General features: G+C 34.7%; 1 protein-coding gene across 1 annotated transcript in view; it reads right to left on the bottom strand.

The window, feature by feature from the left end:
• LOC149553370 (Vps51/Vps67 family (components of vesicular transport) protein) overlaps positions 1 to 27,146 on the bottom strand; it is a 188,060-nt gene that overhangs the window by 55,936 nt on the left and 104,978 nt on the right. Inside the window, exon 14 of the mRNA XM_089788836.1 lies at positions 6,672 to 6,938. Within this exon, the coding sequence (XP_089644962.1) occupies positions 6,672 to 6,938 (267 nt within the window). The remainder of the gene's footprint in view (positions 1 to 6,671; positions 6,939 to 27,146) is intronic.

Genomic DNA, 27,146 nt, shown 5'->3' with positions numbered 1-27,146 from the left:
TTCCATCCATCACGCTACAACTGTGATAGTGGAACAAGAACCAGTAAATTATGAAACACGCAAGTGTTAATTAAGGGAAAAACAATGTTATCAAACTAAAGCCAACCAATCAGCAGAGCACATATGCCAAGGGAAAACTAGTGAAGATTTCGACCATCCAATAGCTACTTCTATAAGTTGCATAATCATCTAAGAAACACGCTTCTAGCCTGACATGACAAGCATCTACCTTTCAGAAAGCATCAATATTTAATTACAATGTCATTAGAACCAGATTAGATTTTGACTTGAAAATAATATAATACTTATTTGAAGTTCAAACACAACGACAAGATTCAAACCATATTTCAAATTCGGATCTTGAATCTGTAGCATTCTAATCATCGTCTCTTGTCATTAGAAAATTCATGGTATTTTGTAGCAGCGGAAGCCAATTTGTTAGAATATTAACCAAGATAAACCTACAGGTCTGACAGTACAGACCGTACTTCCTCTTAATAGTAATATATCTCTAATATTGGCATTTAATGGTGTATATATATATCTCCTATAGGTGCCAAGTTAATAAGGGTTATGTCCCTTGAGGGACATACCCTTTAGAAAGGATATATAAGTAGGTTGTAAATGCAAATTATAGGACACAAAGTTACAGCAGTCTGCTCCTATAAGCATTTTACATCTGAGATTCTCTATCACAATAAAAGGTTAAATATTCAGTATTGCATCTGCATTATAATAAGCACTAATTTCATCAATATTCATACTACTTAAAAGATCATTCTCAGCATATAAGACTGGATTTAAAGTCTGATTAAGAGATAAGGATCTAGCAGAAACTTTACATGGTATCAGAGCTTTGGTAATCGAACCTAGGCTCTGCTAAATTTTAGTAATCAGACTTTGTACACATCAAGCAACAATCTTCTATCTTCCATGGCTTACACAATTAGACCCAAGGATAGGTTTGATGGGAAAGAGCACTTTGAAGCCTAGAAGTTCAGAATCATGATGATTCTTGAAGAGAACAATGCAAAACAATTCATTTATGGAGCATCCAAACAACACCCAATTGAACCTCACAAATCTATCTGGAGCAGAGGAAATAGAAAAGCTATTCAAATCATCTTGGATGGAGTTAAAAATGATATTGTACCTATGCTTACAAAACATCAAACTGCCTTTGATATGATGAATGCATTATGAAATGCCTATGAAGTAAACAATGCAACTAGGGTTCTTGCACTAAAAAGGCAACTGAATCACATTCAGATAAAGAAAGGAGAATTGATAAGTTATTACTTCTTAAGAGTTGCCGGCATTAGAGATAAACTATCAAGCATAGGAACCATCATTAGTGACACAGAATTAACACTTATGGCTATAGATGGATTGCCAAATTCATGGGAGACATTCGCACAAGGAATAAGTGCAAGAGATCAGCTCTCGACTTTAACAAACTCAAGAATGATTGTCTTCAAGAGGAATCCAAAAAATTAAAGAAAGGAGGGAAACCAAAAGTAGAAGATGAAGAACTTCACGTTCTTAATACAAACTCCTATAAAGGCAAGAAGAAGCATTTCAAGAAAAAAAAGGGAAATCAAAATAATGGAAAGCCCAAGAAAGATCTATCTAAAATAAAGTGTTTCAAATGTGGAAAATTTGGACACTATAGATCTAATTGTCCTGAAAATTCCAAACAACAGGCAAATTGTACAAATGTCATTAGAGAAGAAGATACTTATGATCCTAAGAACCGTGTTTTGTATTCCTCTCTATCAAATGAAATTTCAAATAAAGCATGGGTAATTGATAGTGGATCTTCTAGACATATAACGAGATACAAAGAAACTCTAGATTCTTTATCAGAGAAGGTTAACGGTGAAGTTACCACTGGTGATAACTCAGCACACTCTGTTGAAGGAATTGGAAATTGTACTTTGAAACTAAAATCAAGAAATACTCTTCTTAAAGGTGTACTCTATGTACCAAGGATTAAAAGAAACCTAATCTCAATTACAGCACTTGAAGATGATGGACACAATGTTGCATTCGTGGATGGCAAAGTATTGACTTGGGCTAAGAACTCTTCCATCAAGAAAGCAATGTTAATTGGTCAAAGAAAGGAATATTTGTATGAATTGAATATAGAATCTAGTCAATCCATTCAAGCCTTAGTCCACAAAGCTGAAGATTCAAATGAAATATGGCACAAAAGATTAGGGCATCTAGATTTTAAAACTTTATCAACTATGGAAAAGATGGTTACTGAATTACCCAAATTAAATAAAGACCACCATAGTATTTGCGAAGGGTGTGCTCTGGGTAAAAGCACCAGAAGTCCCTTTCATGATAGTACTAGGAAACAAATAATGTACTAGAATTAATTCATTCAGATTTATGTGGACCTATGTTTGTTCCTTCTCTTGGAGGATTCTGGTATTATATCTTGTTCATAGATGACTTCTCTAGGAAAACATGGATTTACTTTTTAAAATGCAAGGAATCAGAAGAAATTCTACAAAGATTTAAAGAATTCAAAGCATTAACTGAAAAAATTTCAGGACATAAAATTAAAGCCCTTAGAACTGATAACGGAGGAGAATATACCTCAGACTTGTTTAAAAGGTTTTGTAAAGAATCAAGGATTAAGAGGGAGTACACTGTTCCTTATAATCCAAAGCAAAACGGGGTCGCAGAAAGAAAGAAAAGGACAATTATAGAAGCTGCTAGGGCTATGATTTTTGACCAAAACCTAGAATATTATCTTTGGGCAGAAGCCTCTTGTACTGTTGTATATATTCAAAACAGAAGTCCTCACTCCTATCTTAAAGATAAAACACCTGAAGAAGTATTTGCTAAAGTAAAACCCAATATAAGTCATCTTAAAAATTTTGGATGTCCTGTATATATCCATGTTCCAAAATAAAAGAGAACCAAGTTAGAACCCTCTGGGAGGAAAGGTATTTTTGTAGGGTATAGTGAAACTTGTAAAGCATATAGGATTTTCATACCTGGACAGAAAACTATTAAACTTAGCATAGATGTAATCTTTGAAGAAGATCTTGCATTCAAAAGAGCCATAAGTTCTTATGAACCTTCTCCTTTATCTAGTTCTAAAAGAAATAGTGAATCTAGGTCCCAAAGGGAGAACTTAGAAGAAATCGAAGATGAAATTCAAAATATAAACCTTGAAGAAAATTTAAAGAAAAGACCACTTTGGGCCATTAAAATAGTTGAAGCAGCTCAAGACTTTGCTGCACCTTCCAGAACAGTCAGAGAAAGCAAAGGACCTAAAAGATTCTCTGGTTATACAACTAACCTAAGTGATTTATCCAAAACAGAGCCAACCAATCCCTTTGATGCTATTAAACATACAGCTTGGAAAGAAGCTATGACAGAAGAATACCAATCTATCATGAAAAATGATGTTTCGGAAATTGTTCCAAGACCTAAAGGAAAATCTATTGTTTCTTCCAAGTGGATATTTAAAATAAAGCATGTTGCTGACGATAGTATTGAGAAGTATAAAGCCAGATTTGTAGCCAGAGGATTTTCTCAGAAAGAAGGGATTGATTATGAAGAAACCTTTGCTACTGTTGCCAAATATACCTCCACAAGAGCAATCTTAGCAATTGCCGCATCAAAGGGATGGAAGGTACATCAGATGGATGTCAAAACAGCATTCCTAAATGGAAAGATTTCAGAAGAAGTATATCTGGAGCAACTTGAAGGATTTGAAACTCATGATCTTAACGCTTTTGTTTGCAGGCTCAAGAAAGCTCTCTATGGGCTTAAACACGCTCCCAGGGCCTGGTACGAAAGAGTTGATAAGTATCTCACCAGCTCAGGATTCTCCAAGAATGAAGCTGATCCAAATTTATATTATAAAAGAGATAAAGATGATATGGTAATTCTAATACTGCATGTTGACGATCTACTAATAACAGGTGATGATCATCTCATAGATCAGTGCAAGAAAGATCTAACTAGGAGACGAAAGATTTGGGACTCCTTCATTACTTTCTAGGACTGGAAGTACGACAAAATTTTGCCAGTATCATACTAAATCAAGGGAAGTATACATCAGATATTTTAAAGAAATTTGGAATGTGGAATTGCAAACCTATGTCTTCTCCAATGGAGACTAATCTACATAAACTTAAGGAAGCAACTGTAAAATCACCATCCATAGATTCTACTCTCTATAGACAAATGATTGGGTCTCTTATGTACTTAGTAAATACAAGACCAGATATTTGCTATGCAGTTAATGCCTTAAGTCAGTTTATGTGTGAACCGAAGGAGATTCACCTAGTCACAGTTAAACACATTATGAGATACTTACAAGGCACTCTTAATCTCGGACTCAAACATGAGAAAGTTGCTTCAGACTTACGAGGATTCATTGATTCAGATTGGGGTGGAAGTGTTAAAGACAGGAAAAGTACTTCAGGATGTTGTTTTAGTTTGGGATCAGCAATGATATCTTGGATATGTAAAAAGCAGTCTTTAGTAGCACAAAGTTCCACAAAAGCCGAATACATTGCAGTAGCAATGGCCTCCCAAGAAGCAGTATGGCTAAAGAAGTTACTTGTGGGATTATTTGGGCAAGCTATGAATCCCACAATTATTCATTGTAATAAACAAAGTTCCATCAAGCTCTCAGTGGATCCAGTTTTCCATGACAGGTCCAAGCATATTGAAATTCTTTACCATTATGTAAGAGATATAGTAGACGGGAATTCTGTAAAATTGGAATAAATTTGCACTGCAGATCAGATAGCAGACATACTCACCAAATCTCTATCTAGAGTGAAGATAGAACATTTCAAGAGGAGACTTGGTATGGTTGAGTTGTAATCCATTTGTACTCTCTTGATTATTAATAAAATAATTTTATTTTGTCAGGCTATTGACTGTTATGGGCTCCACCATTTGTATTCATTATTTTAAGAGGTGATGATCTTTGAAAATAATGAACACTTGTATAAAACATTGTGAGAGGTGACGATCTCTTAGAGAATGTGCTAAACAGTAGAGTTCTACTGTAAGATCTAGAGGAGTTCAAGATCATATTGTGATGTTGACAATGCTATGTTCATGGGTCACAATTTGTATAAAGGAAGAATCTTAGTATTCTCCAGGTTTATCTTGTATTTTGGTAGATCTTAAAACTTAGGATCATGTTGTGATATGGAAATACCAGCTTCTATGAAATCATTACGTGGATAAATGAAGAGATTACTCTTCAAATTTATCCTGTATAATATCACTAGTGGTAGTGATTTGTCTGTCATATCACTGGTTTAGTAATATGACTTTGTATCATTTGTTCTGTGATACCACATACTAAGAAGAGACAGACAGATATAGAGTATTAATTCTTGCTTATTCATCTGTATTGGTGTTGCTAGATATAATATCTCTCTGTAGGATTATCAGGTTAAGAGGGAGTGTTAAGAATATTAACTAAGATAAACCTACAGGTCTGACAGTACAGACCGTACTTCCTCTTAATAGTAATATATCTCTAATGTTGGCATATAATGATATATATATATATATATATATATATATATATATATATATCTCCTATAGGTGCCAAGTTAGGAAGGGTTATGTCCCTTGAGGGACATACCCTTTAGAAAGGATATATAAGTAGGTTGTAAATGCAGATTATAGGACACAGTTACAGCAGTCTGCTCCTATAAGCATTTTATATCCTGCAATTTATATCTGAGATTCTCTATCACAATAAAAGGTTAAATATTCAGTATTGTATCTGCATTATAATAAGCACTAATTTCATCAATATTCATACTACTTAGAAGATCATTCTCAACATATAAGACTGGATTAAAAGTTTGATTAAGAGATAAGGATTTAGCAGAAACTTTACACAATTTGCAGCTCAAATAAATTCTTAACCTTCAAGGTAAGGTTACTAGATATTTAAGATGTTCACATATCACAAATTAAATTGGTTGCATTAAGTGATTAACATGATCATGTCTGTATGTTGTTTCTAGATTCGATTGTATGAGCACTTTTTATATCAACATTTTGAATGATGCAACATGATCCATCAGCAGGATGATAGCAAGCATAAGGAGAAAAAATGCTCTCTAGCATCTTGATGATGGATCATGGAGTGTGATTCAAAACATTGATGTAAAAATTGCTCACACAATCGAATCTAGAAACAACATATAGCTATCGTATGGATTGTGGAAGTCTACTAGCTCTTAACATGATCATGGACAATACAATTATATTATCATGCTATATCTCGGTTACTATTTTTTTGTAATGTTATTTGAGACAAACACATTTTGATTCAAAATTTATAACTTCAAAGGATAATACTTTCACTGCTTACACTGGGTTTTAAATTCAACTATAAAGAATCACTTCAAGGACCAACAGAACAAAATTTGGACAGGGCCGAAGACATCAAAGAAGATCAGCAATTCCCCAAGATAGGAATTGGCATCGCCAATCTTTGATATAAAATCATTGACACAACAACAAATATAATACAAAAAGATATTAATCAAGTCATCCAATATCATTTATACTATCAATATTATTTCGACATTATATAAGGAAAATAAATTTGATAATAAGACAGTCACAACTTCATCAATAAAAGACCTTCAAAAATATCTTACCTCTGTAATTTTAGGAACTACTGTCTGTTCAATAAACACAGACAACTGAGCCATCACAAGAACAACTCCAGTTGAAACCTTATCTGCTTGTGGTTTTTCTACAAGAGGTGGTTTTCCATCATTGGAAACAGTTCCCTTGGAGAATGAAATATAGAAATTTTTCAGAGATCTAAAAAAGTCCTGAAATCCTCCTTGTACCCAATCAATGTATGCATCCCTCAACTTCACCAATATATCCAAGTTGTCATCAAGCAGCTGTCGAAAATCCTGAAAGGCAATTAAATAATATAAGTGCAATAAAAAAGTACTTAATCAAAGGTATCCTAAGCCCTTCATAAATATTTCAATGCCTCAGGCTCCAGCTGTGTGACTTGTCACAGAGATATCAAGTTCCAAATATGAACCAAAACCATCAGGCATACATTAGACAAGTATTTTTAAAGATATTTTATCAGTTAGCTTTGCCCATTTAACATTACTTCACAGGAAAACTGAACATAGAATATAAACAAACAGACATCGCTGCAATATTTGTTAAATATGAATAGGAAATATAAAAATGTATTTAAACAATTTCCAAGTATAAAAAAGTTAAAAATCATGAAAACATTTAACATACATGCCTCATCAATTTCCAAGCGTTGGTTTCTGCATGATGTGGTGTAAGCTTTTAACATAGTAGACCCATAAAGAAGATGCATTTTACAAATTAAAAAGTACTGGTGGTTATATATTATTAGATCCATGGCTCATGTAATGTCCCCCTTTTAGCCAGTGCCTAAGGACGATTGTTAGCCCATCATTTTGACCCTCATGAGCTAATGTTACAGATAGGGGGACTTGGTTGAGTCAATGGCCAATTCCTACTCCATTGGTCAGAAATGTTCAAGGTCGCACTTTGTTTGAGTCAGATCAGCACACTTACTATTTATAGCAAGTGTTTATTTTGGATAAGTCAGAGTTTCTATCTTTACTAGAGCACCTGGACAGTTTGCTAGCAATTGGGAGTTGTGGCGACATCAACGGGGCTTCCAGTTTGGATCTTACTATTTATAGTAAGTCAAATTCAGTGTAACACCAGCACTGAGGTACGTCAGGACATCGATACACCAGGACAAGTTTTCAAGACAGGGGGACAAAGGGCCTCAATTTTGGGATGGCGGGGGGATGGTGGGGAGATGTGGAGGGTGGGGGAGTGGGGTATTGTACAATGTATACTATACATATGGAACTTGAAATACTAGTTCTGAAATGATGTTTCAGTATAAGATACCAAATTGAAATACTTGAAAATAGCAAAATTGCAACATGAACCAGAACCATTGAAAATCCAATAGTAACATAGTACATATCCAATAGTAACACTCAAAAATCAAAATTCAAATAGAAATTCAACTACCCTTCCCAGTGGCAGCATGGTTGCGGAAAGGAAGAGGTGGGGATACTTGGGTACTCCAAGTACCTAGTGCAAGGACATCTCGGGGACAAGTAATTCAAGCTTTTTGGGGAGTGCAAGTCCCCAAGTTTCACTGGTCAAATTATGATTAGAGTCATTTTTGGCAGGGGTATTTTAACTCATGGTATGCACAATGATTATCTCATTTGTCGGTTGGCTCAGTTTCAGGGAGTTACTATTTATAGTAAAGCCATTGGTTGTTAGAGAGGGACCCTTGCTATTTTTAGCAAATAAGTTGGATGCTCAATGGATACAGTGGTTAGCTCCCAAGTTCAGTCAAAATTGAGAAATATTGATTAATGTTGTACTTTAATAATAATTGATTATTAATTAGGTACACTTTATTTAAAAGGGAGATATAACTGTTAAGAAATAATAAGTATACTTTATTTTGTGCACCAAAAGGACGGGTTATATTTGAATTGTGGCAATCGCAAATGGTATCAAAAGCTAAGTAATTTTATTTGAAGGGTATTTGTCAAGGTTGCATGGGGACGGGGGTACTTGGGGTACTTAGGGTACCAGTACGGGCACGGGTACAGCTATTTTTTATAATAGGGGACGGGAGTACTTGGGTATGTCAAACTTTATTTTTAATTATGCTTTTATATTTATAGAAAACCTGAAGTTATGAACCATGACAATGATTTTTCAACTGAAGAACATTGATAAAGTTTGCAAATGTAATGTATTGTTTTCAGTTTCAGATTTGTTATATGTTAATAATAATAATTTATGATAAATGTTTAGATGCATAACATAAAAGGCAGACTTTAAACATGAACAAGAAGATCATAAATCATATGACAATGACATATTGCAAATGATAAATTTCTGGCTTTAACAGTGATAAAGTTTATTGTTGATCAATATCATATCAAAGTTTCAAATTGATTAGGTATGAATTAAGCTTGATAAACAAATAACAGAGAAGGAAAACTTTAAACATGAACAAGATCATAAATCATATGACGATGACATATTGGAAATGATAAACTTATGCTTGAACAGTGATAAAGTTTATTGTTAATCAATATTCTATCAAAGTTTCAAACTAACTAGGTATTGAATTAAGCTTGACAAACAACGAGATGATACACAAACAAAAAACTGAAAAAAAAATAATCAGAAATCTCAATCAAGGTCCTTAGCTATGATGCTCTCCACCGAGTACCTGATACTTGGGATACGTGTACCCGGTACTTGGGTACGTGGGTACAAGTACCAGGGGTGTGGGTACAAGTACCCATGCAACCTTGGTATTTGTGAACATCTTTTTTGGAGAATTATAAAAAGCCTACGCAAGAGAAATATGGAAATATGGAACAAGGGTTTCAAGTTCTCAGCTTCAAGAATTGTAAATTATTCCAAGTGTTTTTGCACTTTGAGCAGGTGAAACTATCGAATAAGATTGTGCATGGAGGTGGCATCATTCAAAGTCATCCATTTGTTCTTGAAATCACGATTGAGATTAAGGAGTTCCTGTATTTAATTCCAGAAAATGCTTGCTAGGCTGGAGGCCACAATTGAGTGTGGAGCGCAACATATTGGTCGACCTGTGTTTTGAGTTTTGCTAGCCTCAGATTATATAGAGCAGAATTAGAACTGGTAGAAAGCTGTATTTGAGTATTTAGAAGCTGTGTTATTAGTTATGGGCCAGCATTTGAAACGTATGGCACATTTTGATCATTGGGTAACAATGTTAATGATTACAAACTACAGTCATTGGCAGCAAAGAAAACTCCATTCCACAGAACTGTGATATCACTTGGGAGTCCAACAGTTTCAGAGAATTCAGATTTCCAAGTTTTATTCAAATTTGTAATAAATTTATCCCTCAAAGCATTCATTGTTCATTGTATGTAATTTGATTTCCTAAAGTGGAATAAGAGGACTAATGTCAAATCTTACCTGCTCATAACAAGTTTATTAAATTGCATGCCAAGTTTTGCGAAAATGTCCTTTGGCTTTGGGTGCACATTTTACATGTAGAAAATCATATGCATGCATTCAAAAGTCAAAAAAGATTATATTTGCATGTTAGTTCTTTGCTTGGATCTTGGTAATCATTTGCAAGCATTTAAACTTCATTGAAACCATTCCAAGCAAGACAAAACAATCTGAACATAAAATCTAGCAAGATAGAGGTTTCATGCAAAGTGTTTGACAAAATATCAAACATCAAAAAGGTGTAACCATTGTAATGTCCCTATTTCCCAAAATAGACTTTATTGATAAAAAATTAATTAAATATATAATTTTAGTAAATAAAGTAAAATTTAATAGTAATATAATTCAAATATAAAAATAAATCAAATGATAATAATATCTTGATTGTATCAATATCAATGTTAATAATCAAATAAATAATAAATAAATGATTATTATAAAAATACCGATATTTCATATGATAATTAAAATAAATATATTATTAATATCATAATAGGTAATTAAACAATCTAAGATATAATTAATAATATAATTTACTATATATTATATATATCAAAAAGATAAAATAGAAATGATATTATTATATATAGATAGATATTGCATATATTACTATTATATATATTGAGAAATATTTCCAAATATTTATTTAACTAAATAAAGAATATAATAAATTGTAACCATTAATAATATATAAATGAAGCTAGCAACCAAAAGTCTGTCTGCTGGAGTACATAACTAATCAACAATATATAGATGGAGATAGATGAATACTCACCGAGGGGATATGGACATGGGTAGAATTCATATCCAAGAAGAGAAAAAGAGATAATATGTTAGCCCAAGCATTGACGCAGACCATCCAGATATGGAAAAGACAACTCACATGAAGTTGACCTCCTCAAAAGCTCAGTTATATGATAGGCAAAGCTGTATAACAGGAGGATACACATCACTAGTGGAGAATGCGTTTGAAAAGAGCGATCAAAGGAAGACATAAGTAAGAATATTTTGAGATTTCTATTTAAACATATATATGATGGCATCAAAGGACAAGGAGGAAATGAATATTAGACAGTGGAAATTTGAGTCAGCTGCATGGAAAAGATAAAAGTTAAAGCTGCCAGTGAACACCGTGTAATTTATATTCCCAGTCTGCCAATATCAATTACTGATCTTCACCAGAGTCACAATGATATAGAAAAGATCAGAATTCTCAAATAAAGCCTGTGCAATGAAGGGGAGCATTTAAAATACAGTTTGAACTAAAACAAGAACTTTGCAATTGGATAAGAAGATGGGGTATAGTTTATATTGTACATATTCAACAAAAAGAAATACACAGAGGTTACATTGAAGCTGAAATAAATGGAATTGTCATCTCAATATCATATGGTGATCCTGTCCACTTGGAGATTGAAGCATATTAAACTCCCATGTTGAAAGTCAATAACATCAATGACGTCGATTAGAATATTTCAATGACTTCGCTTAGAAATCAGAGCAATATGCTACACTATCAACAATAATATACAATCAGAAAATAAGGAATAAACTAAACAATCGGTGAATGATCAAATAGAAAATCATGGGTCATACGCACTCAAAAATCCTGTCAACATAGCATTTATAATCAGTGAGAAATCAAATATTAATAACGTAAGTCAACTGTATCTAATCATAGCAGAGGATGATGGAAGGAAATAGTTGAGTAAAATTAATCTGTCAAACCAATCAAGTCAGCAAAGTGGAAACAATGATCATTGGAAATCATAGTGAATTCATTACAAATAAGAACAAGATAAACATCAATTATCCGAGAGGCTTGAATATCATCTTCAGTATATACAAATAGACCTTCATTCTTAAATAGTTAATAGATATATATATATATGTATGTATCTATGTATGTATGTATGTATGTATGTATATTCTTGTGGGAGAAGCAAGACGAGGATAATTGACTCATTACAATGATAATTAGTTAAAAGAGAGGAAAACATAAAATGTATAGCCAATCCAAATTTTAGTTGGAGGATTTAGAACAATTTAACAAGTTCCGACTCGGGACATTACAACCATTCAGTGTTTTTCGGAGGTAGAACCAGCAGGATTATTACAGCTCATGTGTCCTCACCTGAAGCTTGGGGTCCCCTCTAGCAATCAACACCACATCCATACACCCCCTAATCCTCAAACCTTGCTGTAATATCTGGAATTCGGTGTGGTAATTTCTAGAAGCTATGTTGCACCAATTCCATTGGGGGGAATCGCAAACTCATAACAACAGGAGAAGGGCAAGGTTAGAAGCACCCCTAGAATTCCAGAAACAACATTAAGATTAAATAATTGGCATGGGAATAGGAATATTGGTAAGGGAATGCAAGTCGAGGGGTGAAGGTGTATCCTCATGGCACATAGGTTTTAAGATGTTCACACATGCTCAGCACTCTAAACGACAATTGTTTACATGATTCATCAAAAAAGAAGTAAACAAATAAAAGCACCATAGATTGTAGGTACAATCAAACAATATTAAGGACCTAAGTGATATTGTCATGACAGGCTGACATAAAACCTGAAAATAGAATTACAGAATTGGAATGCACGATAAAATTCAGAAGTGAAATCTATTCAATGTGAACAAACTCATATAATATGCTTGGTTGATGTTACTTGTTAGTCAATATTGGTATGTTTCCAGCATGCCTGCATTCATGACATCTGTGATTAGTCACATCCTAGTCATTTGTTGTATTTTGAATTTATCTTTCATTTGACCAAAGATTGATGATTTTGTGCTGAAAACTACAAAACACCAATGTTGGTGTTAGTGGTAGTACATTGTAATATCAGAATTCTGAAAGATGCCAACTAGGGTTTTTGCTCAGAATTGCTGAGTTTATTTGACATGACTTTGACCAGTGAAAATGATAGTTTTTTTGGTTTTTTCAATCATAGATTGAATTATTGCAGATATATTTGTGATATTTCCACTTATCACAATAAGTTTGGAGAGCCAAGAAATTACATCAAGTTTGCACAGAGAAGTTTAAAGTATTCACCAATATTTTAGGAATTTATTGTTGATAAATCACATACTTATCGCATTAAATGGCTTACTTATTGCGCACGGTGCTACTAAAACTGTGACGCCCAGCAAGAGGGCAAAAACACTTTTCTTTGCTTGGAAGATTCCTTGTGGATTTGAAGCAGATTCGAAGAGATTTTTCAAGCAAAATCAGATTTACAAGTAAGTTTTTAAAATTCCCTTTATTCTTTTTAAAATCATTTTGTTGTGTATTAGTTGCATCTTAGTTTATACAAGCTCTACAATACCCTTTCCAATGTACTCCACTTATTTTAAAGCATAATGAACAAGATCTAACACCATTTTTTACGAAATTTTGCAAACTCTTTGATAGTTTTCTCAAGGATTTCATATTTTCTTAAAAATTTCATAACCTAACACTTTTTTTGTATTTTTCTTTAAAGTTTCAGCTATGTTTGAACTTAAATTGATTTAAATTAATTCAGTTTGTTTCTAAATTTCTTTATTTAATTTCTAAATGAATGCCTTCAATTTGTATGTGTAGATTGATTCTTCATTAAATAAGCAAACACGGATATCTCTACAACTATGTCAGCTACAAGGTCTGGCAGTGCCCCAGTAGATACATGTCCATCTGGTTATGTAGGCATGCGCCCTAAAGGGGCTTGAGACAAGGCATGGGCATATGCTTTTGAAGGACCCGAATATAATTCTGTGATATGCATAACAATGTGAAAAATTAATTAGTGGAGGCATATCTCTTTTCAAATACCACCTTGCTAGGATCAAAAAGCATGACACAAAAATTTGTGACAAGCGCATGGATGAAATAAAGAGAGATGAATGGCTTGATCGCTGCCCAAGAATATAAAATGTTGCAAAGGGAAAGGGCAAAATTGACCATGAGGGCAGCCATTTCTGAATTGAAAAGTATCTCACACTCTCAATTTTTTGAATCATTTAAAATTTTCTAATCACCATTATTAGTTTGGTTGCTAAAAAATGATCGCAATGAAATAATGTGGATTATGACCAAGCATCCCCTCCACCCTTGAAGAAGAAACTTGAGAGCATAGTGGGGGCTGTTGGTGGCCCACGGATTTGCAAAATTTACTATCCCCTCAGCTTCTACTTTTGTTGGTTCTAGTAGAGCACTACCACACGCTTCTTCTCTAGATGATTATTTTGTGCAGAAAAACAAACCTCGAGTGTAGCCATCACTAGAGTGTACTGGATAGAATAGTGATGTGCATCAAAAAGTTGAGATTCAATGTGATGATTTCTGATTTTTTAACATCCCCTTCAATGTTGTAGCAAGTCCCTATCAGTTCAGTTTGTGATGGAAATTACTATGGCGGGAAAGGGCTAAAAGGCACCTAGTCTTGGAGACTTGAGTGAGAGGCTAGCTCACTTGTTCTAATTTTTTATTATTTTATGATTATCCAATTTACTTATATCAATATATTGTACCTAAGGTTAATTTTACTTCATGCATGTAGGTTGCTCAAAGATGCTATTTCTAAGGCTAGAGATGTAGTAGAAGACCAAAGATCATAATGGAAACAATTTGGCTGCACTATTCTTTTATATGGATGGACGGATTGAAGAAAACGTACCATCATCAAATTTTTGGGTTCTTGCAAAGATCAAGTAGCCTTTATGAAATCCTTGGATGCCTCGAACAAGGTAAAGAAAATTGAATCTTTTGCTCTAATGTTAGAGCAAGTTGTAATGGAAGTGGGGGTTAATAATGTGGTACAAATCATAACCAAAAATGCAGCGGTGTTGTGGCATCGTGTGGGATCCTCCAAGATAAGTCCGGCACACTTTTTTGGTCTCCTTATGTAACGCATGTCCTTGACCTTCTTTCGAAGGACATAGGAAATTTGGATCAAGTGAGACTGACTGTAGAGGATGCAAGAAAGATAATAAAATATATCTACAATCACCCTTGAGTTATGCACTTGATGAGAGAACACACCCATGGGAAGGAGTTGGTTAGATCAACAGTCACAAGGTTTGCAACAATTTGCTTAGCATTGTAAAGTTGCTACTTCTTTGACCTCTTTGAAACAAATGTTTTTGAGTCAACCATGGCTAGACTCAACTTATTCAAAAAAGTTTGATGGAGAGAGTTGCATACATCATCTTTGACAACCACTTCTTAGAAGCTGCTATAGAAATTGTGAAGGTAACTTGGAAACTTCAACAGTTGAATATTTAAAAAATTTGTCGTCAAAAATCAAGTCTTTCATTATTAATTTGTAGCTCTAGTCTCTAATAATTATTAACAATCTTTTTCTACTTTTCAATTGTAGTTGAAGGAGCCCTTGGTTAGAGTTCTCCGCTTAGTAGATGGGGATCAAACACCAATGGGGTGTCTTTATGAGGTTATGGATAGGGCCAAAGAGGCTATTAAAAATTGCTACAAGCGAGAGCGCGTCAAATTTGACCCCATATGGGACATTATTGAAAAGAGGTGAAACAATCAGCTCCATCAATCCATTCATGTGGCAGGTACTTTCTCACCCCTCATTTTCACTTCTCTCCATCCTACAGGGATCCCAATGGAGAGGTTGTGGAGGGTTTCACTAATCGCATGCAAAGGATGGTACTTGAGGTTGAGGTGAGAGACCCCATTGTAGCTGAGATGGAAGTGTACTAGAATGCAATGGGCAAACTATTCTCCTCAAAAGTTGCAAGCAGAGGAAGAAATACTAAAACCTCCGCTACAATATTTGGATTTTTAGAGTCTTTCACATGCATGATAAGTAAATAAAAACAAGGATACCATAATATGTTTTCACCTTGTTTTCGAACTCTTTAATATTTATTTTGCAAATGCTTGGTGACGAAATTGGGGTAGAAATGTTTAATATCTACAAAAAACTTGTCTTTCACATCTTATGTCATCCTTGCAGCTCATCCAGTTGCGAGCATAATTGGAGCTTATTCGAGGCCTTTCACATGAAGAAGAGGAATAAGTTAGCACAAAAACACCTCAAATTGTGCAATATAACCTCAAGTTGTGCATAAGAAATGTAGAGTTAGCACCAGTCGGTCCACTGATTAGGATGACATTGATCCTTACTGTGATTGAGCTTCATAGAAGTAGCCTCCATTATTCACAAAGGATGATATCAACGATTTAAAGAGGTAGGCTATGGAGGAGGATAGGTTCGCAACAAGATTGGATGACATTCATGAGGAGGATGAGTGTGCTGAGAGTGAGCAGGATACAAATGATGAGGAGCCATTGCCAATGTTAGCACAATCTACATCCAGGATGGGGGTTGAGTCACAACAGACTTCTAGGGCTAGGCCCCCTCCCACTCTAGTAGTTTTTACTAGAGCTGTTGGAAAGGGGAAGAGGAAGATGTACACTATTTTGACATTGTACTTGATACTTGTATTTGCTTATAGTTTTACAAAAACAATTTGTTATTTTTAGTTTGCTTCAGAGTTCAGACTATGGCTATGAGCCATCAACATTCCACGTGAAGATGCAATTTCGTATCCTATTTGCATTTATATATGTCTACATCAGCTTGTTTGGTTTGTTAAATGTTTACTCATTTAATGACTCATTAGATTCACCAAATTGAATTTTGCTTTAAAAAAGCATTTCTAATTAAATTTAACCAATTTTTTTTAAGTCCCGAGAAGTTCCCAACTTATCTCCAATAATTGACAATATCTCTTTTTTTGCCCTCTGCGATAATTTGCCATTAACAATATACTTTCAATAGTCTCAATTTTTTGTGCTTATTGTGGACTTTTCAATTTTTTATGTATTTTTAAATAGTTTTGACAAAATGGAGAGTTAACAGGTACAATTAACATAAATTCTGAAGCACTCAACTGCAATTATGACTTCCAAATCTGAGAGAAAGTATTAATTGATATATCGATAACAAAATGTGTAAGGAAACCATAACAGGCAACTATTGAATAATCTCAGCAAATCTGAAACATACAACACTGAGATTTATTTTTTAAATGTGTTACAAGAACCCCTAAACTATTGATGTCAGCCCCAGGTGGATGTGTATGGCTGACGTAGAGATGAAATTGATTCCCAACATTCCCAATTTGCTGAAAAAATGCACTCAATCAGTACTGCATACTTTGTCTGGGCCGAAACTACTCGAATTTGCTAACTCGGTCTGTACTGCAGACTTGTTCTGGCCTGAAATACTTGAAATTCCTAAGCAACAAATTGAACTTCTGTAATCTCTCCTTCAATGGGTGATGTCAGCCTCCCAATGCAGTTGTGCAGCCTGAATGGTTCAAATGGCAGGTACTGTAGATGGCTCTGTAGGTCTGATGCCACCTACAAGAGAAGTGTACGGCCCTTAGGAAGCTGTAAAGTATAAATTGACAATAAAATCTCTGATTTGCCTCTGTAGAAGTCGTTCTGCCCTGGATCAGTAATTCTGAACTGAAACTTTCCAAATTCAAACCCCAGTATTCATTCCCATCTCGCTACTGCTGTACAACCAGGTAGAATTGACTGGCAAATAATCAGTTCTGCCCTTCAATATTCTGCAATCTCAGTCCTTTCCTAATTGAATCTCTACTGATATTTGCAAGTAGTTTCACACTCAAACTGCATACGGATGATAACACGAAGTAATTCCTATTTTTAATCAACTCTGGAGGAACATCCACGCTGATAGGCACAAGAGTTTTCATTCTTGAGCCCTCAAGTTGTTGGAAACCCTACCAATAAAGCTCTCCTCAAATCTGCAAATGAAATTATAAACCTGGATACCACAAACTTAGAGCCAAACGTTCTTTTATAATATCACCTTTATATTCTTTTTTTATTTTATGTGGAACACCTAAATAAGGGAGTCCACAACTTATTATGATTTATTCCAATTTAAATTAATTATAATATAACTTTATGATAGTAAACTTAATTCCTCAAATTAGAAAATATTAAATCAATTCCTTATCTATTAACAACATGAGATCTGGGATTCAGCTTTGGAATTGCGTCTGAAGTGCTATGATCACTGTTGTTGACTGACACCCAGCAGGCTGACTGGCAGTTCCTGCCAAATTTTAGGAGCTCACCCTAAAAAATAGGAGCTTCAATCAAAATACTGGTAACTCCTCCAAAGGTCCATGCTCTACTATGTGGTCCCTTGGGTGGTCCCCCTATTAACTGTCGGTTCTCCTGAAAAGTAGATTGCCCTAAGAAGTATGAGCTGTCGTGAAAATGTTCAAAATGACTCAAAGAGTCTCTGTACCACTCTGTGAACCTCCAAGTTAGTCCCCTAACCATCCTGTTGGCCTATAGGAACTCAGGTGATAGGCCAACCTGCCACTCATCTCTTGTTGCCTAGAAAGGGGACATTACAAGTTACATTAGCATTCTAGAGAGGTGAATAAATGTTTACTTAATCCAACTTTCTCTCTCAGAACTTTGTGGGAGATATTAAATGAGCTTTTTCAAGACCTCTAACAGCAATAACTTTGCTAACATCAACAAGTGGCATCAGCCATGATCAAACTGTTGCCATTATTTTGTATGCCTAGGTATTCTTGGCATCATAGTTTAAAAACTCGAACTTGGCCAAAATTGGGGAAGAACTAGGCAAAAAAAGGAGAAATTTTCCAAACAATAAAAACAACACTTATTTATAAAATATTTTTCAAAAGCATACATATTGTTGAATTTAGCGACTTAGTACTAATTTCTATCATATATAAACAAAATTAGAATTCTATCTGTCATAAATTTAAAAATGAGTTAAATAAATATCAACTTCAAGTTTCAATATAAACAAAATTCAGAAAGTATAATCTCAATGTTCATAATCTATAATTTCCTTCATTGACTAAAGATCTTGAATGGCTATGTGCATTGTGGATGCCCTTGAATTAGATGATACCACTGCAACCTCTTCTTTACTGCTGCAACTCTTCTTTAGGAACAATGTCATCCTCAATAAAAGCCTCAAGCATACGATCATGATCTAAATGTAATGTAATGAATCCCCTATAGATGACCTTCTATGATATAAGGTCTTGAATGGTTGTGTGGGTGTCCTTGAACTGGATGGTAGTGCTACAACTTCTTGTCGAGAAACATTATCATCCTCAATTGGAGCCTCGGCCATATTATCATGGTGTAAATGCAATACACTAATGTTATGAACAACCCATTGACAACTCACCTTTTGACTCCCATGTTATGATAAACAGTAAAAATCAAAGCTGCATCCTAAAAACATTCCAATATGAATCAATGTAATTGAGGTCAATTGGCTTGTGTGTCCTCTACTCTATCTTACAATTGAAGGTTATACCACACAAAGGCAAGGACTTCCAAGCACTTTTGAATCAAAATATTGCATTTTAAGTACACAATAAATTAAAATCAACATTTTTTTTTACCTAGTTACAAAATTGCTTTCCTTTGGATTAATAGATGTGAAACAGGAAGAAAAACTCCAACTCCCTTATAAATATATAACTCATCATGTATGATATCTCTAAGGTTCTTATTGGGGACCATCTTCACCATACATGTATTAAGATCATCCATAACCACAATATTGGCTTTGAATTAATTAAAGAACAAAAATTAGGGTTCAAATAATAAAAAGCAATATGAATATGCTGTTGAAGTTATTGAATCCACCAACTATTAATAATGGATGAAATGGGTTCATATTTGCTTTATTCAACCAAAAGAAATGTTGAATCACTTATTTGGCCCTGTCCATGGCCCCATATGGATATCCAATGGAGTTTCTATCCCCATCCAGCAAGCACCAAACCTTAACCAACATCCTCCACTCCCATCAAATATGGATGCCAAGTTTTAAAGATTTTTTTTCCATCCAAAATCTTCCCACCAAAAATCTACAAGAACATTAGTAACTCTGTTAGGAATTTATGAAACTTGTATTTAAAGTACACAATAAATTAGAATCAACGATTTTTTGCACCTAGTTGCAAAATTGCTCTCCTTTGAATTAATAGACGTGAAAGAAGGAAAATAACTCCCTTTGACTACCTTGTAAATATATAACTCATCATGTATGATATCTCTAAGTTTCTCATTAGGGACCATCTTCACCATACATGTATTAAGATCATCCATAACCACACTATTGACTTTGAATTAATTGGAGAACAAAGAATTAGGGTTCAAATAATAGAAAGCAATATGAATATGTTGTTGGAGTTATTGAATCCACTAACAATTAATAATGGATCAAATGGGTTCATATTTGTTTTATTTAACCAATACAAATGTTGAATCACTTATTTGGCCTTGTTCATGGCCTCATATGGATCCATAATGGAGTTTCTATCCCCATCCGCCAAGCACCAAACCTTAACCAACAATTCTAGCACCTAAAACAAGAGAATGTATAAATATGAGACCAGAAATTCAGAAAAGATAATTAAGATCAGAAAACTAAAGTATAAAAATATTGCAAATCATCGAATTGTAAAATGACCACAAAAAGTTTTCTTTTTTAATGAATAAAAACTTATCTTGGTGTCTCCTCCATGTACTTGGAAAATGTATTATCAAAAATGATTTTTGTGACCCTCCCCCCTTGAGCTTTCCTAGAGACAAAACTTTCTAAACATCGACCACTCACAACCATGCCCATAAAGAATAGCAATGAGCTACAATACCCTACAAGGTAATGAAATGAGTTGTGATATAAGTCCATGTGTCCTGTCATGAGATTCAAATTTCCTGTAGTTTTAGATGCCTTTTCTAACAATTTCAAATCTTCCACCACATTCTTAATCCAACAGTTTTCCTTCTAGCCTCAAGAAGAAAGTCAATGTAGTGGGTGACACAAGAGCTCCAAAACAATGAAGGGTACTTTGCCTCTAAAAATTGCATTCCTACCAACTGTGTAGTTGCATCGGCCATTACTATCTAGCCAACATCCACCACTACCATCTCCATCGTCACATCATTCAACAAGTTGCACAAAGTCGCACCATTTTTTATTTCATTAATTATCTTCTCGACATCATGAAGATTCCATTAAGCTACATTTCCTACTATTAGTCCGCCCATCAAATAAGTTATCACCCTTCTTTTTTCAAATTTCCTTCAATTAATGTACTTGCTGATTTTCATTTTTTACTTCACCCTACAATAATGACACACTCAATTCATGAGGACCCAATGTCTTGAACCTTTTACCTATCAAAGTTGTTGTAGTAACTAGTTGCTCCCAAGAAGGGTTCCTTGAAACATTAAATAGTACATTTTAGTACCACAAAATGGCACATGCTAACATAGTCTTAAGTTACATTTCTTAATTCCAGTTAAGGCCTTGCAAAAAACCATTTTGCACCAGGAGCATTCTGAAGAACAAAATCCTAGATCTACTGCTGTCGAGGATGCCTAAAACCCATATCTGTGACCCAATGGAAAAATAACCCCTAATATCTCTCTGACCTATAGAACAAATAGCAATTGATAATGCCTCTGCTGTCCTATTTTTCTTCACTCTCCTCTAATCATAAAATGCAAGGAAAGTTTTCATATCGTCCTCAACCACATGAGACTTTGCATTACATACCCATAAGAACCCCAACAGGTTCTAATTTGAGCTTTCACTCGACACATTTGTTCAAACATTTGCCATTCATGCAATTCTCTGATACCATTGTAAGAATCCCTGTGATTCTAGTTTGAACTTTCACTTGACACATTTGTTCAAACATTTGGCATTCATGCAATGCTCTAATACCATTGTAAGAACCCCTATGATTCTAACTCCAACAAACACTGGATTGCTAAGCCAATGATAGATATTGTTTTTCTTTGTGTTTATTTGAGATTTTTTTACAAAGAAAAGATATACAATTGCTACCACTGTAATATTCCTAACTTGTTTTGTACTCAACGCCCCTCTGATTTTCATCAATTTACCATTACACATCTGGGCAAGCAGTTGTCAGTAATAACCTTCATTAATGATCACTAGATTGCTTAAACACTTTGTGAAACACTTATAATGCAGTAGCCTTCAGTCATTAACTCCTGCTCAACTATAAATTCTGGACATTCACTACAATGCAAGAACATTACTGCAAACACTTGTGTAACACTTGCATGATTATAATAATCTAAAATCTGCAATATATCAAACACTTGGTGCACTATCTCTTGATAATGTTAATGTTGTAGCTTCAGACAAATTGAAGTAATCTAGAGGTAATCCTTCTATGGCTATTGGTTAATCATCGACAAGACAACACACACACACACACGCGCGCATATATATATTGTTGTTAATATTGTCTAATGGTTATTAACTTACAATTACCATAGAGACATTTCTCCTCTACTCATATTTATATACATTTAAATCTGCACTTGGAACACAAAGAAATATTGGGAAGTGTTATTACATTTGCAGAGATACTTTATTTAACATGGTATCAGAGCAGTGCTGTGATGGGGACACTGGATCCTCAACACGAAGGATAGAGCATTCAAAGCTATAAACAGCATGATATAAGCAGTCAAAGTGAAAGATCATGTGGAAATTCAGAACAGAGATAAATAACCTACGCTGGACAAAGTATCCACACAGCAAAAAATAAAGGGTCATATACCACGACTACATATTATACCGGACTTCTGCCCATCAGGAGATTACTGTATACAATTTACTGCACAAAATTGGATTATTGGAAAAAGAAGTGTTTCAGTTTCTTTGTGAGTTATTGGAGATTCTAAAGCTGTGGTGTTTGGGTTTTAGTGCAATCCTGAAAATTGTAAGTAGTTGCACTCCATCAAAAGGATAATTGATTAATGAACACAGACTGCAGAGTTAAAGCAGATTTTGTAAATGCTAGTTTTTTTTTTTTTTTTTTTATATTATATGCTAAGATACCGATGCGTCTGAGTTTTAGCCTGGTGCAGATGCTGATGCACAAGGATGCGCGGCGGATGCTTCCAAGAAGCGACATCCTCGCCCGCAGATGTGTGCGGGGTGCTCCGGAGAGCATCCGGACACATACTGTGAGCATCCAACCTTTTCCACCGCCCAGTCACATAAGTGACTCAAAAAACATGTGTTATAAATAGTTTTTTATTGTTTTCTTTTCCTTCTATTTGCCTTAAAATCCTAAAACGACCATTAAAGAGGCCATTCATTGCCCATTCTTCCCATTTTGTTTTCAGCTGGGCTCTCCTATCATTTGGTCTCCATTGTGAAATTCTGAAAGCAAGGTCATTGTTTTGAAGAGGATCATTCCTAGGGTGTCTATTGAGCTTCCACAAAGGACGAATAAGCATCTAAGGTAAGCATCCAATCCATTTCATGAGTTTTTTTAGTGATTTTTTTTAGTTCATGAATTTTTCAAGTTTTATGAGAAATTTTTCAAGAAATTTTGTTTTTGTTTTTTAAAGAAATGAAGGAGTAAGTTTTTTTAAACATTTCTAAGTTGTTTTTTTCTATTTTCTTATTAGATTTATAGTTGCTATCGTTCAAGAATGGCCACTACTGATAGTCAAAGTTCAGCAGCAGGGCAAGAACAAACTGATAACTTCAATATTGATGTGGCATCTCCATTATGGAGACACACCACAAGATTATCACAGGTTTCTGGAGGTGGGTCATACATTTGGAGACGCAATATATGTCATAGTAAACCATTCAACAGCTTATATTCTCGGGTCAAAGCTCATTTTATGGGCCCTACTGGTAAAGGAATAGCGTTGTGCAAGGGAAGTAAAGATGGAAAAAAGTTGAGCGATGCACAATTAGCCAGATTCATAAAAGAACAAGAGGCTGCTGATCGTTTAGTGAGCAAATCAAAAACAAGTTTTTACAAATCTGCATCTACAAATCGTTTAGTGAGCAAATCAAAAACAAGTTTTTACAAATCTGCATCTACAAAGAGCAAAGTGAATGTGCCCCCTGATCATGTTGCATCCTCTAAACATCCATTCTTGGAAGTGGCAGAGGATTATGATGAAGTAGAAGTTATTACCCGCAAAAGAGGTCCATTGGATCAAGCATTCAAAATGGAGGCAAGAGAAATTGCTGATGAAGCAATTGCACATTGCCTTTATGCCAATGGTCTTCCTTTCAATTTGGTAAGATCGCCATATTGGAGGGAAATGGTTGCAGCCATCCTTAAAGCACCAGCTGATTACATTAGCCCCGGGTATGAAAAGGTGCGTACTACTCTTTTGCAAAAAGAAAAGATTTCTATAGACAAAGCTCTTCAACCAATTAGGACATCTTGGAAAACTTCCGGCATAACAATAGTATCTGATGGATGGAAAGACACAAGAAACCGACCATTGCTAAATGTGATTGCAATGTCCCCCAAAGGGGCAATGTTTTTGAGGGCTATTGATTGTAAAGGACAAGTTAAGGATTCACAATTCATTTCTAGAATTCTCATTGAGGCAATAGAGATGGTGGGTAGTGAGAATGTGGTCCAGGTGGTCACAGATAATGCCACAAATTGTAGGGGTGCAGGTGCTTTGGTTGAGTCTCGATACGACCATATTTTTTGGACACCATGCACTATACACTCTGTCAACTTGGTCATGCAACAAATAGGCACCCAAATAGATCGGGTGAAGCAAATATACCAAGAGGGAGAGGAGATACAAATGTTTGTGACAAACCATCACATGTCACAATCTATATTCAGATCATTCTCCAAGTTGGAGTTGTTGAAGGTAGATTTAAAATTGTAATTATTTAGTTTCATTTATTTATTTATTTTGAATAAGTTTTATATTCATGTTCAATATCAAGAAATGTTTCTTGTTTATAACTTCGTTTTATATTTGATGTCATATTATCAACTTGCTTATAGGTAGTTGAGACTAGATTTGCATCTCATACTATTCTTCTGAAACGACTCGTCAAGGTGAAATCAGCATTGAGCCAAATGGTTATTTGTAACCAATGGGCTATATAGAAGGCTTCAAATTCAGAGAGAGACTTGAAGGTCAAGGGTATGATCTTGGATGAGCGTTGGTGGGCTCGTGTGCAATTTGTGTTGGATTTCACCAAGCCTATGATGACTATGCTCCGCTTTGCTGATATAGATGCACCTTGCTTGGGGGATGTGTACGATGGCATGGACACCATGGTAGAAAAGGTAAAGCTTTCCATACAAGCACATGAGACTAACCTCACAAAATGTGAAGCCTTGTGCAAAAAGATGGAGGATATCATTCATCATCGTTGGGAGAGGATGACTACCCCATTGCACCTCCTTGGATATGCCTTATCTCCAAGGTACTATAGCCAAGAAATACTTGCTATGCCGGATAGAATTGCACCATATGCGGATGAAGAAGTTGCTACTGGGAGCTACAGTGCATTTGCAAGACTCTTCCCAGATGAGGAAATGCACAGAAAGGTGAGGCAAGAATTTGGCTTATGTGCTTCAAGATCAAAACTTACTCCATGTGCAATAAAGGACCAAAATGACATGGGAGGTATCACATGGTGGTACATGTATGGTCGACCATTCAAGCATCTACAGCCTCTTGCAATCAAGATCCTCTTACAAGTGAGTTTTCATTTATTTATTTATTTATTTATTTCTAGCAATTGTATTCTACACTTTAGTGTTTAACATTCTCTAATTTGTTTTTAAAATTTTATGAACACTATTCAGGTTGGAAGTTCTTCTGCTGCTGAACGTAATTGGAGTACATACTCCTATATCCACAGCATCTACAGCCTCTTGCAATCAAGATCCTCTCACAAGTGAGTTTTCATTTATTTATTTATTTATTTATTTCTAGCAATTGTATTCTACACTTTAGTGTTTAACATTCTCTAATTTGTTTTTAAAATTTTATGAACACTATTCAGGTTGCAAGTTCTTCTGCTGCTGAACGTAATTGGAGTACATACTCCTATATCCATTCAGTGAAACGCAACCAGTTGGGCTCAAAGAAAGCTAAGGACTTGGTTTATATACATACCAACTTGCGTCTTTTGTCACGTAAGGAGGATGGATACAAGGAAGTGTCAACCAATCTTTGGGATGTAGCCACTGAATGTGCAGACTTGGATGCAACACTTCAGGATCTTACTGTGATGACGGATGATGATGTTGATAACATCATAGCACGTGCATCTAGCACAATTGGAACCATGCATGGTTCAAATGAATTTGCAAGTGTTGCAGCAGGAGGAGATGATGAGAATGTGGATTTTTTTGAGAATCCTTATGATTCAGAATGATTGAATGTGATTTGTGAATCTTGAGCATTGACTCTTGATTGATCAACATTGAAGTTTTGAACCATGAACTATGTTTTGATTTTGTAATTCAAACTGCATTGGAATCTTGATGTTTTGATTACTATTATAACGTATTTCAATTTAATTATGATAAATTATAATGATTCAATGAATGGTTTATTTTTGTATTATTGTATATTTGATATTTCTTGTATTTCTTTGCATACATTGTCACAAATTATAGTTGACAACTTTACATAAATATATATGTATTAATATTTTATATATATATATATATATATATATATATTTTTTTTTTTTTTTTTTTTTTTTTAAATATATATATACTTATGTACGGACTCACCTAAACGCATCCAAAATCCAAAAAAAAAAAATCCACGCATCAGCACCCCGCACCCGCATCAACATCAAAACCAGAATCGGTAACTTAGATTATATGATCTATTTGAGATTTCATATAGAGTTATACCCCACAAACCAAGCCTACATAGCTTAATATTCCATTGAAACGAAATGAGCCATTTACAAGAGGCTCCAATAATTAACACATTTCTATATATCTCTCAGTGAGAGATTTTAAAATTGATGAAATGTTGTGGTTTCCTATGTGAGTTTTTCCTCACTAAATTTAAATCTCGGTAGGAGATTTTGACCAATTTGATCTGTGCAAGAGAGGTATTCTGCATATCTTATTGGAATTTCTAAAAGCGGTGGTGATGAAAATACTACAAAGAAGTCGAATCACAAGTCATCCAAGCCAATGATAG

Source organism: Cupressus sempervirens, chromosome 6, assembly GCF_028749045.1.
Source record: "Cupressus sempervirens isolate cs-2001-9-10 chromosome 6, ASM2874904v1, whole genome shotgun sequence".
Classification (NCBI taxonomy): domain Eukaryota; kingdom Viridiplantae; phylum Streptophyta; class Pinopsida; order Cupressales; family Cupressaceae; genus Cupressus; species Cupressus sempervirens.
Note: the sequence above shows the minus strand (reverse complement) of the source record. Positions and strands in the feature narration are given on the sequence as shown.